We start from the raw sequence: 18169 nt of genomic DNA on the forward strand, positions 1-18169 counted from the left end.
TTTGCCTTCAAATGCCAACTAAGCTGTTTGTAGCTAAGAGGTTATTTTAAGATTTCCATCGATGTAAGTAACTTGATCCTATTACTATACTGTAGCATCAATTAGGGTATCATTTCATAAGTGTTATCAGTTTAACAAAGGTTTTGTTTTGTCTTAATCTGGTATAAGGTGTGGGAGGAATTACTAAAAATGTAATTGTGAAAAACTGAGTTACTGGCTTTGCTGTGAAACAACTGTCTTTGGTGGCTTTTTGGAGCACTGGAGTCTTTATAATTTGCTTGTAACCTCTCTGTCGTGTTGATGGTAAAGCATACAGAGCAGGCTAAGGAAAGTAAATTTGGAATGGCGATGGCAAGTAGGAGACCTTTTGGCTGTGAGAAATAGCTCGCAGTATGATTTTGTGATGTACTTTTGTGCTTTGCTTTTTTTTTTTAATTAGCCAAGGTATAAATTGCTTTGTGGTAATGAATTTACTTCACAGTATGTGGTTCTGCTTTATAGAACATTGAAATTGTTGGTTATAATTCTAAATCTAGTGCTGTGTTGAGAAGAATAATTGTGCTGTATTTGAAATAACCTTAAAAGGTTTTAAAATGTCCATACAAATGAAAAACAAGTTTTCTGTGGGTTGTATGTTGCATCTCATGTGAGAGACCTTAACACTGAATGCAGTTAGAACCTGTAACTACCCAATATTCTCTTTCCTCTTCTGTTGTTCTTGGAGGGAAATCTGACACAGCAGTTTTGAGTACAGTATCTTGTTTTAAATACAAATTAACCTGCAGCTTTATCCAAGAGAATCAATGTGAGTTGATGTTACATGTGCCATACTGTGAGCTTGCCATATCAAATGAATGCTCTTTATTTCTTGAACAGGTGCTTTGTTCTTCATTTTTATAGTCATGGGATACTCAGAGTTCCCGGCGCTCAAAAGGAGTCAGATAAACTGATTTCTTCAGAGGAGCACCCTGTTCTAGGAAAAATTGCTCAAAAGTAGACCTGGCAGTTCCTCACTTCTGGTTGCATCCTCCCTTAAATCTCTGGTTGTATCTCTGACAGTGGACAGAAGGGAAAAGCTTGTATGAGCTTCTATAGAATCCAAGTATGTGTTTTCTTGCCTGTGGTCTGTTACTTGGTAGCTGAACTTGAAGTCTGGAAACACATAAAACAATTGCATTGTACTTCTGGGGGCAGCCCAGAACTTTTGATTGTGAGTTTTAGGTGGGTTCAAAACACTGGGCTCAAGTGCAAGCCTTTACATGAAGCAGAGGATAGTGCAGCAGTTGACAGTGCAGCAGTTTATTCCTACCTTGCTAGGAAGGGAAAGGAACATTATAAACAGGACACCAGTGAGTCAAAGTTGAGGGATTGCCTCTCCACAAATTTCAACATGTCAAAAGGCTGATTAATTGGCAATATCAATCACATTGGTGTAACAACAGATTTTTGTCAACTCTACCTAGAAAATAGGGCTGGTAGCCAATATATATGAAATAGAGTGGTATCCCAGATCTTTTGGGGCCAGGATGGGGGGAAATAATATTTTTGCTAAACAATGGTGCTAGGAGGTGAGAGAAGTAGTTTTTTAATCTAAACATAAGAAAGATATCCAGTGGCAAAAGCATTTAAGATATGAAATGTTTTTCACTGCATATGGCCAAAGCTAGTCTGAAAGTTGTCACCCTCAACATGTGTAGTCCTTTAAATCATATTGGTAGGCTTAGTACCCTCAAATATCCTCTTATCTTGCACTATATCCACAACACAAGACCTCACTAGTGCTATAAACACAAACCTTATTCTTTCCAGCCCTTTCAAGTTTTGTAAAAAACTCCACACTCAGAACAAGCACACAGGGCCACAAGACAGTCAACCTTCTGTTCCTCCAGGTGCCGATGCTGGGCAGTGTGGACACAAGCCAGTGGTGTCTATGAGACTGGCAGTCAGCTCTCTGGAAGAACTGAAAAACACAGCATAGCTATTGCTTCCTCAAAAGACACCAGAGACCCACCTAGAATTGAACAAAGCAAGCCAGCCTTGTATTGTATAGGGCTCTCCCAGCCTCCAGTCTCTCAGGAGCATTTTCTCAGAAAGAGTCATTTCATCTCTAAATGGAGTATCACAACAGACTTGATGTTTCATTTAAGATTGTCTTCCATATTGCAGCACAAGAATCAATTCAATTTTAAATGCAGGTTTTAAATCTGTGGAACAAACTATCTGGGCTATCATTTCAGTTTAAATCAGGCTTAGAGCATTCACAGAACATTTGGAACCAATTTAAGTGGATTTACAATCACATCGCAGTTAAACCACTGTAACTTCCTTGTGTAGACAAGCCTGTATGGCAGGCAAGGGAACATTTGTTTATAGTTTGGATGACTATATGAGGGTAAAAAGGATGTCAGAAATAGCCTTCACTGTTTGGAGATTTTAGCTCTGAAAGTTGAAAGGTGGGGGGAATAGCTTGTTGTTAATACTTGCACTGCTCAAATGTTAGAAGAAATTTTAAACCACTTTACACTGAATTCTGTCTCAGACACTCAATTTTAACAATAGAGAGTGTACCACTACATGCAGCCACATCCAACCACTTGTGGAGAAATACATCCAGAATTTACGTCAGACCCTCTTCCCTTAGTAAACTACATGTTTTTCAGGTAAATTATAATTAATGTTTTTAACCCAAAACTTTTCTTTTCATCTTGCTTAATCCAGAAATAGTACCCAGTCCATTTTCACTGCTGTAATGTTAGGTTTTCAGATAATTTTAAGATGGCAGGTGGTTACTTGCATTAGTGATCTTGTCATTCAGAAGTTGCCATTCAAAGTTGAGGTTTTATTCCCCTGAAAATAACTCACTGAGGAAAAGCCCCAACCTCAGAGCCACTGTGTATATGACACTGGGTTGCACGAGGGCTGGAAGACCTTTGCAAGGTACTGACATACAAATATTTGGTCCTTGATACCATCCTTCGTTCCTGGCGAGTTATCCTCTGTCTTGTTTGTCTTACTAGTATCAGGTTCTAGCATGAACACATGTTCCTTTTGTTCAGATACTACAGTGTCCTAATTGAATACTACTGAATATTTTCCTCTTGAGGGAAAGAGGATTTGACAGGTTAGGAAATATTTCCTAATGTAAAGGCTACAGCAGTTTGGGTTTAATCATCTGAATTACCTCATAATCAACATGCCATCTTTAGGGTCAAACTATTTTTTGTACTTCTGAAACAGAGCAAAAGTTATTTCAACTTCCAGCTGAAATCACCACCCTGCCCCCAGAAGTACAATGCAATTGTTTTACGTGTTTCCAGACTTCAAGTTCAGCTACCAAGTAACAGACCACAGGCAAGAAAACACATACTTGGATTCTATAGAAGCTCATACAAGCTTTTCCCTTCTGTCCACTGTCAGAGATACAACCAGAGATTTAAGGGAGGATGCAACCAGAAGTGAGGAACTGCCAGGTCTACTTTTGAGCAATTTTTCCTAGAACAGGGTGCTCCTCTGAAGAAATCAGTTTATCTGACTCCTTTTGAGCGCCGGGAACTCTGAGTATCCCATGACTATAAAAATGAAGAACAAAGCACCTGTTCAAGAAATAAAGAGCATTCATTTGATATGGCAAGCTCACAGTATGGCACATGTAACATCAACTCACATTGATTCTCTTGGATAAAGCTGCAGGTTAATTTGTATTTAAAACAAGATACTGTTGCAGGATATTTATATAGGCTTAAGAGGAAACACAAAAGTCTCTAAGGAATAGAACTGTAAAGGGTATTGCACAGGCAACGCACAGGAGACTTGGAAAATCCACAGAGCTGGATATTTGCAGATACTGAGTGAGTACCTGGAGACTGTGTGGTACATACTCTTTCCTAGGGCTTGGAATGCATGCATGTGCTTTTAAAAGTACCTGGGTGGGATTGGCCATTTGTTTGAATGGCTATGACTGCCTTGATGCTCTTATGCCAAGTTAGCATTTGCAGATCTTGGTGGAACTGAGATTCTCCTTCAGGGAGCTGAGTCCTTTCCCCAGTAACCAAGATCTTAGGATCTTTCCCATACAGCTGATTACTCCTATTTTCTGGTTGCCTTCAGTTTACATTAAGTGCTGGGAGGGTGTTCTTGTTATTTGGGCTCCATTGGAATTTTTTAAAGGTGTTATTGTGTCTCCACTCAGGTATTGAATGGCTACATTCTGCACCTGGGAGAGCTACTTTTCTAGAGATGTATTCTATCCCTGCCTAGAATGAAGGGACAAGGCAAGAAGGAGGAAACCATAACTATGATTTAGTTGGACAAGTTTTTGCATAACACATGGTTTCCATACAGAAGAATGTCTTTTGGAGCATGTGCTGTGTTCTGAAGAGTTCACTCTCCTGAGAATTCATTAAGAGGGAATAAATATACATCTCCCCTTCATTTAATTCATCTGGCTTGGAAATTGAACACATCTGTTTATTCCTTCTTGTACTCTTCAGGCACTTTTATGCACCTGACTCTAGTTCTGAAGTACAGCTGCTGTTGGAGCAGTAGAAGGTATGTGTACTGCAGCTAGACCATGGGAATCATGGTATGGGTGCTTTCTGTACACATGTCCCTGCCTCCCATTTTCTGCAGTATTAGAAGCTAGCAGCACTTGTTTTCTTTGCGCTAGTTAGCTTGTGGAAATTCTACTTGGGTTATAAATTCATTTGGTGTCCAGAATAGCTTTGGGGTCTTACACAAATAGTGTTTTATGGTTTATATGTATTTGCTAATTTTTAAGTAAGCCTGTAGCTAGTATTTCATCATACTTCTTTTTTGTGTTGTGTAAAAGATGACAAATGTATCTTCATTCTCAGAGTTGCTCCTTAGAGCATTGCCAAAGCTCAAACCTCATTTATAGACTTTATCCCTGTGAGTGTCATCTCAGATTTTCGTTGTATATAATTGTCCTATGGTTTTGAGGAACTTATTCAAAAGATAAAGCAGATGTATATCCCTGGCCCATGTATAGGAGCAATTTGGTGGTCATTTGTCTTGAAGAGTTCACCCAGCAAGAAGGTGATGGTACAAATTAATTCTCTCTGGTTAAAAATCTGCAAAATGCTGTTAAACTGAGAGCTGGTTTGTAGCAAACATCATCAGTCTGCCATAGTCTCTTCTGTATTATCCAGCCTTTGAAGGAGAGACATTTATAAAAATAAGTAGTATTTTCTGCATGCTTGATGTAGTGAGTGAGTGTGCAATACCTTCCTAAAGCCACACAATGAAATCTTCGACTGAATTTGGGAATCACATGAATGATTTGCTCCTGTGTGTGAGCTTATAGGTTTTTCTTCTCTAAAGTATTTTTCCCAGCAAAGAAAAACTGGTTTTCTTTGTACACAGCTCTGTCAGAAGGTACTTTACAGAATACTTTAAAGACACCCCAAGAATTTCTTTGTACATAGTGCAGGAAAAGCAAGCTAGGCACTTTCCTAAAGAAGTTCAAACATTATTTCTGTAGAGAGAGGTACATTAATAGGTAATTTACTAGTGAAGTGATTGCACATGTTTACAACGCACTGTGTATTTTGGCAAAAGATGTTTAGAACTCAATTCTTTTAGCTTTTGCCAGCATGTAAAGCAATAAATGTAGACTTAAGTTACCAATATTGTATGTATTTTCTGCATGGGAGGAGAGGCAAGGAGACCAGGGGACAGATGTTTTGTTGTACTAGTTTTGAAGCTTAAGAGAAGGGGTAGCATGTTTCAGAGCAGCTGTGTACAAAACAAAATGCTAGGTCCTGTCTATTATTAGATTGTCTCATTGACCAAGAAAATGGATGTATTAATAAAAATGGAGCAAATGCAATGAAAGTACTGGGAAGCTTTTCAGATTGCATCATGTGTCCTGGTAGTTTTGGGTTAGAATATTGTCTCTGTGCTGAAATGCTAATAGGGTTGTGGGTAACGAGAAACATGGGCTGCTCCTGGGATTACCCCTGTAAAGGTTTTACTCTTGTCAGTATGACAGAAGATGAGCTACAGTTTCTATAGTGGTCTGGCTTTTCTATTGCTAATTTTGTTACTTTCCTTGGGTTCCAAGCTGTCAGGAAACTTCATATAAACTTCCTGGATAAAAGTAGCTTAATTCAAGGTCTTACAGAGACTGAATTTTATTTCACAGGGAGGAAGGGGGGTAAAAACAGACTTGCAAGGGAAACCTGGCCCTTCACGTAGTCATAACAGGGAATCCTAGGGGGACTGCAGTTCCAGACCTAAAATGACCTTGCTACAGAACTGCTCCTATTACATTTAATTCAGCGGCTCTGCAGAAGGATTCCTTTATGTGGTGACAAGAAAAGCAAAGTCTATGAACCTGCATTTATAACTGTAACATAAGGGACTTCTGCAAATAAAAGTAAGAAGGGAAAGAATTGAAGTTAAATGTCCTGTAAAATAGGAGCTGAATAGTAACAGTCAGGGTCTTGGTCACTTTCAGTTGTATTCAGTCAGTACTGACTGGGATTGCATCTCGTCCTACATAATTTTAAAATCATTTTGATTACCTAACACATTGCGTAGGTTCATACCCAGGAAATAAGAATGCACAAATGTATTTTAACTACAATAAATAAATATTCATTTCCTTATTACTTTTTATCCTGTTACTCATTGTGTCATATGCAGGTATAAATAAATGCATTTGGATGTGGGTTGGTAAGTCTATTAAGCTACAAATAGGTTAAATGGAAACTGCCAGCTACCCAATGCTGTGAAATGAAAGAACTAAAAGAGTAACAGTAGTACCATTTTCTAAATGAGTTATACCGTTCTATACATTTATTTCTTTAATTCAATACCTATCCTGCTCCTTCCTGATACCTCTTACCCCTAAGGGGTTAATGCTTCTACGTTCATAACAATCTTTACTGCATTTCCACTCTCCCCTTCCCAAATACACAGAATGCTTGCTAGTGGGGGGCATAGGTTGCATTTTCTGTGCTTATTTCTAGAGCCAGATTAGTGTCATAGCTCCTGGCCTCAGTCTGTTTTTGCTTTGGTATGAGAGGCGTGGAAATACTTGTTGCTACATTCTGTGGTGATGTGTTTTGTTCAGGTTGCAGTGAGCCCTAGTGCACATCCCAGGTGTGAAGAGCCTTGGTGTGTTTAGCCTCACTTTTGACTCATGGCATTAACACACTTCACTCATGGTGTGCTGTGTGTTTTGTTGGCTTTCTTTCTGCTTCTACGTCTGGTGCCAGACTGGTTGATGATTTTTGTAGCTGTTTCTGTGCTTTCTTTCCATTGCCCTTATTTGGGTTATAGTTTTACGATCTTTTCTTCCACAATCCCCTAATCTTCTATTTCAAATACTGCTTTTCTTGCTATTGGCCGTGTATTTTCTTACTGGTCTCCAAGTGCTTAGCAAAATTTCAAGTGGGTAAGTTACCTGAAACTGTTGGTGTTTTCTCACCTATCAATGTAAATAGTTAAACTTCTTTCTTTCATTTGTTTATTTCAGCACTATAGAACAAATTAGGAATAACAAATTCAAAGCACTTCTGTTACGTTATCAGTGGTTAAAGATACTACATAGCTTCAGAAAAGCCAACAGATCATTTAAAACCATATAGTAGCATGTCCTTATCTTGTGTGTGTGATATGGGTCAATTACACAGTTGTGAAACTTGTATCAAGACCAGTCTGTCATGATTATATGCTGAAGAGATACCATAAGCTATTAATAGGCATATTGTACTTCTCAGTTCCACAGGGATGTGCTAGTACTCAAGGACAGTTAAAGAAGTTCATTAGGTAAATCCAAGAGTCAAAAAACCCACCAAACAGGCACCCCCCCAAAGACATGTTAACATGCCTGAATTGACTCCAACCCTGTAGTCACTGCTGCTGTGTGCATAAGGATGATGTCCATGTCAGCGGAAACCTTTCTTTACAGTTGTTTGCTTTGTAAAGGAAGGCTGATGGCACTGGGAGTCCATGGCACGAGTTTCCATTGCTCAGCAGCAGACAGTATGGCCTGGCACGATGTTCCCAGCTTGCTAACCAAGCAGCTGAGCCCTCCTCACTCCCCAGGCTGGGGATGGGAGGAGGATGTGGACAACAAGCTGCTGCCTTGTTTTCTCTCAGCCTAACTCCCAGCCAGAGCAGGACACCCCGGTTGATTTGTAGGGCAATGACTGGCAATTCCCAGCATCATCAGTCCTGGTAGCTTTGCTCTAGCTGTGGGTTTAGACCCCTTTGGCCATACAGATACACTGAAACTCTGCGTTGTGGTAGGGCTTGACTGAATCATGCTGGGTATTAATTTTTTTTTTTTTTTTTTTTTTTTTTTTTTTTTTTTTTTTTTTTTTTTTTGCCAAGTCACTATGTGAGTCGTGTGACTTCAACGGTGTCCCATATATATGTACAAAAATCCTAGTGTAGCAGTGTCAGCTTTCTTCAGAAAACTTAAGGAAATATGAAGAATAAACTTAGAATGGAGATGTCTGTATTTGTAAAAGGGAAATGTTCTGAAGAATTGCTAAGTCTAACCACATCGTTTGACAAGTACATCTGCCCTTTGGCAGGGCAGGCCATTTCTAATCACATTATCATAGGCATGCTTCTGCAGCAATTAGTGTGCTAGACAAATAATTAAGTCCTTGGAATATTTCACACCAAGAGAGGTGGAGAAATAGCCTGTCTTTCCTCTGTCTGATTTCATAAGATTAAAAAAAAAAAATTATATTACAGCTCTGAAAAATGTGCTCCAATCGACTGTGCCTTCATTTTACTAGTGACATAAACATGGATAGGATAATTTAGCACACTGATCAGATGTTCATGTAACTCCAGGAACAAAAAAAAATGTAAACCACTACCCAACAAAAGGCATTGGCAGGGCCTGCTATGTTTTGTCATGTTGTTAAATGCATTTATTAGTGTATTTGGGGCCAAATGTTGCTGAAAGAGGCCATTTCTTTAGGTCTTAGTGGTAAGGTTTTTTGATGTATGCTGCATTGTCATCTGCAGGTGTGGTATCTTACCACAGTGCTCAAATCTCCTGGGATAAGCAACATTGTTCTCTAGTGGAAACCACTGAGAAAATAAAAAAACAGATATTTTCTAATTCTTATTTTATTTTCGAGTCTTCAGAATTATTCTGAGGACTGAAATGGAAAGAATTGTGAGTCCAAGTGTGGGGTGAGGCTCCTCTTGTCCTCTGCCCCTTCCATTCTGCTCTGTGCCTGCCTCTCCTGATGAATATTACCTGCGCTTTGCAGGAAGGATGTTAGCAGCTGATCTGTTAGAGAAGAGGAGCACAAAAACTGTTTTTATGAGGAAGGAGTAAATTTTTCTGCATATGTCTCTTCTGTAAACAGTGAAAAACGAAGTTGATAAAATCTGTGCTCTTCAGTATGCTGAAATATAAACTATAGGAAGTCAGGAATAGAAAAAATAGAATAGGAGAAATAATAGATGTTCAGGCTTATTTAATAAATTAGTGTTTAAAGCCAGGAAATCTCTGTTGTAGTGGTTGCTCTAGTATCTATCTGACAAAGCATTGCAGTCAATGCATAGGGTGTTTTCAATGAGACAAAAGCAATGTGAAACTTTGAAAATAATTGTTAAGACTGGAGATGATTTTTAACCTTGAATAGGCACTTGTTTGGAGTGCACAAGCCTAGAGCAAATTCTTTTCAGTTGTAAAGTATCGATCTGTTTTCAGCAAAGAATTATTAAACACTGGGGGGAATAAAAGGAGCAAGGGAAATATTCCTCAGCAAATGAAGTGAGTCTCAAACATACATACCTACCCAGTCAAATCTTATTACTAATACACTTTGCCTACATTATAAAATTGGTGCTGTACATTCTCTAATGAAGGGATTATTTTAAGTCTGTGAGCATTTGGGTAGGAATAAGAGGCTGGTGTTGAGAGAGACATCTGTAATGAGAGATCTTAAATCAGGATACATTGTTAATGAACTGCACGGGAGACACACAAACCTGCTTTTTTGGGCAAACTGTAAATGAGCCTGTTTGGTAAGAACATGCAAAATGTGTGTGTGCTGAGAGAGGGTATTTTGAGAATTTAACTAATTTCTGAATAGTAAAGGCATCCAGTCTGGCTATAATTGGTGCCTGTGGCAATTGTTGGTACCCTGACTACATTAGCTTTCTGTGCCCTTTAGCAGAATTGGGAAAACATTTCTAGTACTTGTTAAGCTGTCTATTATCATGCCTTCATAAATATACACATTTAGAATAGAGATGATTTGCTATCCCAGTGCCTTAGAGCAGTTAAATAAATTAGTTCCTACTATTTCAGGCATTAATTTTGCAGTAATTATGCATGAAGCAATAATGCAATTAAAATTTCCTTCCAACTTGCTTGAGTGGGAATACGTTTGGAAAATAATACTTGATCTTTTCTCAAAATACACTCTAGAGCAGGTGGATGTGCTGTGTAGCTCAAAACAGCCGTGCGGGACTGTTCTACCTTGAGATCCTCAGTTTGCCTGCAGCTGAAGTCAATATTAACCAAGTATTACCATCTGTTGGCTTTTGCTGACCTCTAGTTTATTCCCTTCTTCCCTTTCTCTAGTGGCAAAATGCCCACATCACAGCTGGCATCAAGTGCTTCAGCAGTGGGGTTTCTTATTTAAAGAATGCAACCCCACTTCAAGGCAGAAAACATGGGCTAGCTTTCAGTTTGCAATGTTCCAGTTTCTTTTTGCACAGTACCTACTGGTTTCACATCTTTGCAATATCTGCTGTAATAAAGCACAGCAATGTATCAGCCCAGACTTCAGCCTTAGGTCTGAATCTCTTTACATTTAAATTGGACCTCTTGTTTCTTGGGAGAAAAGTATATATTTTGTAGCTGAGTTACAAATAAGCTTTTCCAGCTTTTTGGCAGCTAGGTAATAGTTAAAAGTGAAAAGATTTCTTTTTTCCAGCCAGAAAAGAGGTTTAATAACTGTGGGTCCATTTGTTCATAGCAGTACTGGAGCTGAGCCCTACAAACCCCTGGAGCTTGGCAAGCCAGACAGACTTGGCAAGTTTTCCTACCAGCTTACTAAGTCTGAGTCGAGCATGGCTTGTTGCAACTTCAAATATATTTAGTACATTTTATTAAGATGAACGTTAAGGTGGAGGATTTGGGTTTTTTTTTTTCCTTTGCTCACCTTAAGGTATACTATACTCTCTCTACGAACAGCTGGTCCTTAAACCGTGCATGGTAGTTTATGGCTTGTGTTAAATTCAAAATAAATGCATATTTTATGCAGAGTATCTGATTTACTCTTGACATGAAGATATTGAGGAAGTATGAGACAGTATCCCACAGTCTTTCTGTCAGTTGGCCTTTGGTAGTGTGAATCTGTGGAAAAAAACAAGCAGAGCTGTTACTTTCCAGTGCATTGTAACAGCGATAACTTTTGCCCTCTGTTTGGAGCCTGTGGTGCATGAAGATTTGCGTAAGTGTTGGAAATGCTCTCACTTCTAATTTTTACCTGTGTGGATACCACTGGAAGAAAAAGAATTCAAATTGCACTTTTGTATTGGCCAGACTCTGAACTTTCTAAATGTTAGTTCTTGCCTATTCAAATTATATCAGCCTTTGAAATAGGGAGAAAACTTTTCTATAGAAGAAAATTATTTCACCGTTGAAAGATGTTGCAGAAGACTCAAGACAGTGACAGCTAAATACCTATTTGCTCCAGTCAGACACAGACATCTCAGTATTCTCCTGTACTGATTTATTCATCTCAATGTGGTGTTAGCAGAGTCTTTAGTGGATTCTGCACCATGCAGTTGTGGCAGGGCAGTACCTCCTGCGTAGAATGAATTGGTCTGTTGAGTAGGTGTTTTTCACTTGTGCTTTGACGGCCTGTCAGCTGCTCTGTAAGGCATCCTAACAGCTCTGCTCTTCCCAAGTTTTATGTGATTCTGATATCATTATTGTTAATATTTTTGTTGAGAAATATGAACCTAAGAATCCAAGATGTTAGATTTGCCTGATTCAGGGCTTTCTTCTAGCTATGAGATAGCTACAGAAAGTCTGGTTGCTTTGTTTTACCCTCTTGATGGATAATCAGCTATGTCTGTTGCTGAAGGACTGGTTGTGGGAAACTATGGTTTCAAAAAGCAGTTGTTTCCTAAGCAGCACGAGCCAATGTTATAAAAGGCCTCATCATTTGCTACCAAACCTTTGAAGTTTGCTTTGCCCAATGGGATCTAGAAAACTGAGCAGAGCACAGTCAGGTTGCCAACTAAGCCAGACAGGCTTCTGATTTGTGAGCTATTTATTGTTTCTAGAATTGCTGCCCTCATTCATCATTGCAATTAATTGCAGCAAGCCTGGAGATGATAAATGCCTAGATCATTATTTCTAAATATCTGGGAGCATGCTATTTTAGAGCTCAGATTCTTCCTAGAATAAACCCTCGAGTTCCTAACTTGAAAACCCCAAATAAATTGTGGTTTCTTTTTGGGACCTCAGGCTTTGTACCAAAGAGGTTTCGTGTTTCTTTTGAAGAACTGATGGGTAGAAGTGGCTGGAACACTGCAAGGGTGAGAGTGTGACTGGCCAGTGTGCTGCTTTGAGGCATTAACTGTGCCCTTAGAGTGAGATTCAGATAATATTCCTTCAAGGTATCAATGCAATAGAACTGATGATAAAAAGTTGGGATGTAGAGTGTGTCTTCTGTCCTTTTTCTGGACACAGCTGGTAAGCTGAATGCTTAAAGGCTCTTTTAATTGAATGTATGTTTGGCAATGGGAAAGAAAGGCACTTTTTTTAGGAAACTTAAGAAATGTTTTGCAGTTTATACTAGGCTGGTGCATTTCAGCTAAGGGGTAGTGGAATGAAGCCGTTGGCCCTTAAGAAAACTTACAAGGGCACTTGTAAACTACAAGCTGCAAGAAGGGCAGCAGGTATTGAAAAGTGCAAACTTCAGAGTAATATAGTGAGAAATAAATAGAAACTCGCTACTCGAAAGAGCAGCTGACTGTTTAAAAAATTACAGGAAGTAATTTTAAGCAGATGACCCAACTGTGCAAAGTATAGCTATAAACAGATGAGTTGGAATCTGTCATTGTTTCTTACTTGAACAATGAGAGTTCATTAGAACATGATTATTTCAAACAGGAATGGTGATATAATAGCTGTAAGAAGTACAGAAATAAGAGCTCAACTAACCTGGTCTTTGGTTGTGAACAGTGGTAGTTCTCTGGCACTCATCTGGTGTCCAGCTTTCCTTCTGTGATTTTTTTACAAATTACCTTTTGCATCTACAGCATCATCTGGGAGAAATTTCCATAGGCCAGCCATGTATTGTGTGAAAAGGTTTCACTTTTTCCTTTTGTGTAGCATGTGAATTTCCTGTCTTGCAGCAGTGCCTATTTGAGCAGCTATTTGTTATTCTTTCCAACCTTGTAAATACTTCAATATTGCATGAAGTTGCCTCTGTTCCATGTTAGAGTCTGAGTCTGTTTAGATATTGCATCTGTGAAAACAGTGATAGGTCTTGATGCAGTCGCATTTTCTACTTGTTTTTTTGGTTTTGTTTTTTTTTTTTTTTCCCTGATTATTCTGTATTCATTTTGGGTGGGAGCAGGGTGAGATCAGATGATGTACAGCTAACTGCTTGTTATCTGAGATGTTCTGCTAGGTCACTAATACTGCACAAGTGAGCCAGAGAATAAATGATGCTGGCAGGAGAGCACTGGCCAATGAGTGACAGAATGGTGTCAGAAAAGAGACTTGGCACTAAGTGCCATGGGCTCTCAGGGAGCAGGAAGGGAATGGGCATGGTTAGCACTTGACTGATCTGCAATACATACTGCATCCAGTGCAATGTGGACTTATAAATGCAGCACAAAATATGTTGAAACAGGGTGGTTAGAGGGAGTGTTCTCACACGCAATATTGAATTAATTTTGAACAAAGTAATATGGTGTACTGTGGATTTTGAAAGGGACCATTGCCATAAATTCTCAGAAATCTTTTGTTATCTAATAAGTGTAATGATTTCACATACAAACTGTTTCAGGCCCTTAAACTGCTATTGTTATTCCAGTCTCCAGTTTACTTGAAAAATGATAATTCTTTCCCTTCTTTATGTTGTTTCCCTAAGCTTCTTTCAATGTCCACTAAGAAACTTTGTTCCAACCCAGTACAGCAGTTTGTATTTCAAAAAGGTGCTTAAGCAAGATTAATAGGCTCAAAGTAGCTGCCGTGGAAATGCTGAAAAGAGTTTACCTTTGCACTGAAGCTTAAAGCTGTTTCCTGGGATTGTGTCATTATGGAATCCCCTCAGTTGGAAAACAACTTAAAGTCTATCTAGTCCAATCTTCTATTTAAAGGAGGGTGAACATTAAATGCAAACTAGGTTGCCCAGTTGCATTTGTAAACTTGTTAAAGGATGAAGACTCTGCAGCCTGTTTTGCAATGTCTTACAATTTTAATTATTAAATAGGTAGTTTAATAAATAATAATGTTTGCATCATTTAGACAATAAAATTACAATATAATTATGATCATGTAACTGACAAGTAGATATCATTGTAATTCTGAGACTGTAAAAATGCAACACAAGTTAAGCAGAACATCCATGAAAACAGTTATCTTGAAAATTCTGGTCTTTACCAAACATGATGGAAATGAGGTTGGCTTCTGGCTGTAAGCATGTTAATTTGCTAGCGATAAGGATTTTGTAACAGTTTGATGCCATCTATTTTTTTAGAACAATGATGTAAATTCAGCTAATTGCTCCATAGCCCCGATATTTTATTTTAAACAAGGAGTACTCTGCTAGTATTTAAAATGTAGGACTTGAAAATAACTGCCTGGCACTGCTGATAATTATTTTTAGAGCGTGACAAGCATCTGTCTCCAGATGGTGGTCTGTATTCCACGTCCTTCTCTACTGTAAATGGAAGCATGGACTGCAGGAGTAATCTAAAGCTTTTTGTAACTTGTCTCTTTTTCAGCTTTGGTTTGCTTTTGTTAATGGATTTTCAGGGCAGATCTTATTTGAGCGATGGTGCATCGGTCTGTATAACGTGGTAAGTGCTACATGTTTTGACTTGATAGTGCTTGGGACTACTGTATTATTTTGTCGTGTCCTATCTTTCACAGGTAACTGTCCTAGATGTATGTCAGGAAAGGTGAGTTCATTTGTAAAAGCCACTTTGAATCCACTCTGAGGTAGGGAAAATAAAATAAAAAAATTACACTTTTATTGCAAATGAAAATTTGGGAGAACACCTTGAAAATAAACGTTTAACCTAATATAACCTGCATAAAGCTCTGCAGATTTTAGATATAATTTAATTTCCTCTTTGGAAGCATTTTCAGAGTTTTATACTGAATATTTTGGTGACAGTTCATGCTCAAAATACTCCTAATCTGAGTTTTGATGAATTTTTTTTGTTCAGACTCTGTAGAGTTAGATGCTGAAGGAAGTGTTACGCAGTTACTTTGGGTTGATTTGTGCTCCATTAGGTACAGAAAGAGAAGCTGCATCACTGTGTCATCAGCAGTCTGGGAGTGGTTTCTGATTTTTGACATGGCCTGCAGGGTGCCACACTGTGTCATATGGCTTTATTACTTGAATCAGTAATATTATTTAATCAGTCACGTAGATGAAAGTCTGAAGGATCTCTGGAGCCAAGTTCTGTAGCATACCATATACCTGTGTTGGTGTTTTCGACAGTGTTACCTTTGTAATTTTACAGGTGGCCCAGTGCCTGGATTTATAAGCTGTTAGGACACTGTTAGTGTTAAAGAGTCTCTTTGCAGAGCGGGAATTTAGTTTTTTTTTCTTTAAAAAAACTAATTCCAAATATATGCTAATACAGAAAAAGCCAGCAAATTATCACAGAATAGTATTAATGGAACCACTTAACTTCTGTCACATTAATTTTAAAAATGATGGCACAAACCCCCATATTCCATAAGATTTCATACTCTTAGTTGAAGATACTTATTCAAGGATTTATCATTCCCTTGATTCCCTTCACCCTAATTTCCTGACTGTTATGCAGTCTCTGTCATTCATGTTTAGATATTTGCATCTATTATCTTTAAACCTCATTTGATGAATCTATCTACCCTACCTAAAGCTTCTGGATAAAATTCCTCTTCTGTAATCAGAAACTAAACCTTGTTTTTTAAGGTCAGTATTTTCTAAAATTAGAACTGATTGTGTGGACTCATGGAGAATGAAGTGTTAGTAGGATATTAGGGACTTCTACAATTTGTCAGGCTAAGATTTTGAAGTGCTTTTAGCTAAGTCATTCTCTACTGTGCAGATTAACCCTTTCTTTCATTAGTAGCCTCATTAAAATATGAAGTGTATGAAATCATAGTGGTGTTGTAATTCCTAATTTTGCGCTGGTTCTCACTGGAACTTTGCCTTGTTGATCAAAATCACTAGAATTACTTCAAGTGAGAATGTAAATGCCTCAATAAACACAAGAAAACAGAAGAAGTACATTAAAGCTGAATGAGAACATGGTCTTCTTTGGAATATATTCGACCAGTGCTCTCCATTTCAGTTCTCTACCCTAAGCCTGCTGCCATTTTAGACATCTGGTTTATCACTTCATGGGCAAAGATGCACAATTCCCGCTGGACTGAGGGTTGTAATTACTGATTCTCACTCATCTCTGTTCCTCACCATTGTTCTTTGTCTGCTCCCCAGCTGCCAGCGTGCTGCTGGTGGGAATCACAGCCCGCCTTATCCAAATGTGCACACGCCCTAGAAACAGTTCATAACTCCAACCTGACTCTTAACTTCAAGAACATTTCTCAAACTAGTAAAAATATATGTATAGGATTTAAAGTGATGTTTCTGATAGAAACTATTGATGTAAAAGGAAGTGAATGAAGTTTAGTCTTCAGACTTGCACCCTGGTATAACTCACTCTGTGCCTCCACTTGTGGACCACAAGAAACATGGATACCCAAGCTGGCTTTAAATGAGCTGCCTCGGATCCTGGAAACACTTCAAGAGCAGCAATGTTAAAGTCAGTGTAGGCTAATTTACTCTGCTTCCGGCAGAGTGTCCTGCTGCCTGTCTTGGAAGGCTTCCGAGGCTTGGTCATCCAAGCGTCTGCCCGTAGCACAGACACACACTGCAGTTAATTTGTTCCTATCAGTTCATGCCTGCCAGGGGAATCCCCAGAGTACCATAATGTAGAATGGCCTTTGTTGCTCAGTATAGTTGGTTGTTTTTTTTTTTTAATGTGATTTCCACATTTACTCTGTCGGTAAACTTAGTGGTGGTTAAGCACATTGCATATCTAATTATGGCTACAACAGCAGCTATATTGGAACCTATTCCCACAAGGCTATTTTGTAAAAATACACATTGTCTTTCCATTGTAGTCTGTGTCTGACCCTCATCGGATTAGCTGGTATATCAGAAACTAATGATGCTTAACTTTTTGAGTTTAAGCTTATTGGTTAATAATATGAATTTTCTTTCATGTTTCTTTTGTTCACAAGTCAATATTTGAGAGTTACAAATTGGTGAAATTAATGTTCGGACTTGTTTGGACCATTGAAAATGATGTCAAATAACATGCTAGGTAGTAGCATTGAAGTCTATGAGAATTTTGCTTTTGTCTAGATAAGGAAACATTATAAGAGATACACTTAAAACTAAGAGCTGCTTTCAATTATTATTTGCTTTCTTTGCAGATTTTCACAGCACTGCCACCCTTTACTCTGGGAATTTTTGAACGATCATGTACTCAAGATAGCATGCTTAGATTTCCACAGCTATACAAAATCACTCAAAATGCAGATGGTTTCAACACAAGGGTAAGGGAAACCCTGCTACTCTAAGAAAAAACACAAGCATTCTTATATTCCAGATTTTTCATCTCAGAAAATAACTTATTTCCTGATGTTCCTTCTGCTTTATGCTAACCACTGAGAGTGAATGTTCAGCCTTCCATTTCTTTCCAAGGGATTGTTTTTTATTTAAATAAAGAATATCCTTGTTTATAAATAAGGATTTTCTGCTGTGACTTCGCCTGAAACTGGTCCTGAAATATCCATAAACTTTGATTCAATTTTAAATTCGTATCCAAGTACGATTTTTCAATTCACAGCTACTGATAAGTCACGATGACATCTCCTGGATTTATTTAACATATGTGCTGTCATAAC

General features: G+C 38.4%; 1 protein-coding gene across 7 annotated transcripts in view; it reads left to right on the top strand.

Annotated features, from left to right (window-relative positions):
• Positions 1 to 18169, top strand: part of ATP8A2 (ATPase phospholipid transporting 8A2) — a 317516-nt gene that overhangs the window by 189152 nt on the left and 110195 nt on the right. For all 7 annotated transcript variants that reach the window (XM_068181246.1, XM_068181248.1, XM_068181251.1 and 4 more), the window contains 2 exons: positions 14980 to 15054; positions 17696 to 17818. In XM_068181246.1, coding sequence (XP_068037347.1) covers positions 14980 to 15054; positions 17696 to 17818 — 198 coding nt within the window. The remainder of the gene's footprint in view (positions 1 to 14979; positions 15055 to 17695; positions 17819 to 18169) is intronic.

Source organism: Anomalospiza imberbis, chromosome 2 (genome assembly GCF_031753505.1).
Source record: "Anomalospiza imberbis isolate Cuckoo-Finch-1a 21T00152 chromosome 2, ASM3175350v1, whole genome shotgun sequence".
In the NCBI taxonomy this organism is placed as follows: Eukaryota; Metazoa; Chordata; class Aves; order Passeriformes; family Viduidae; genus Anomalospiza; species Anomalospiza imberbis.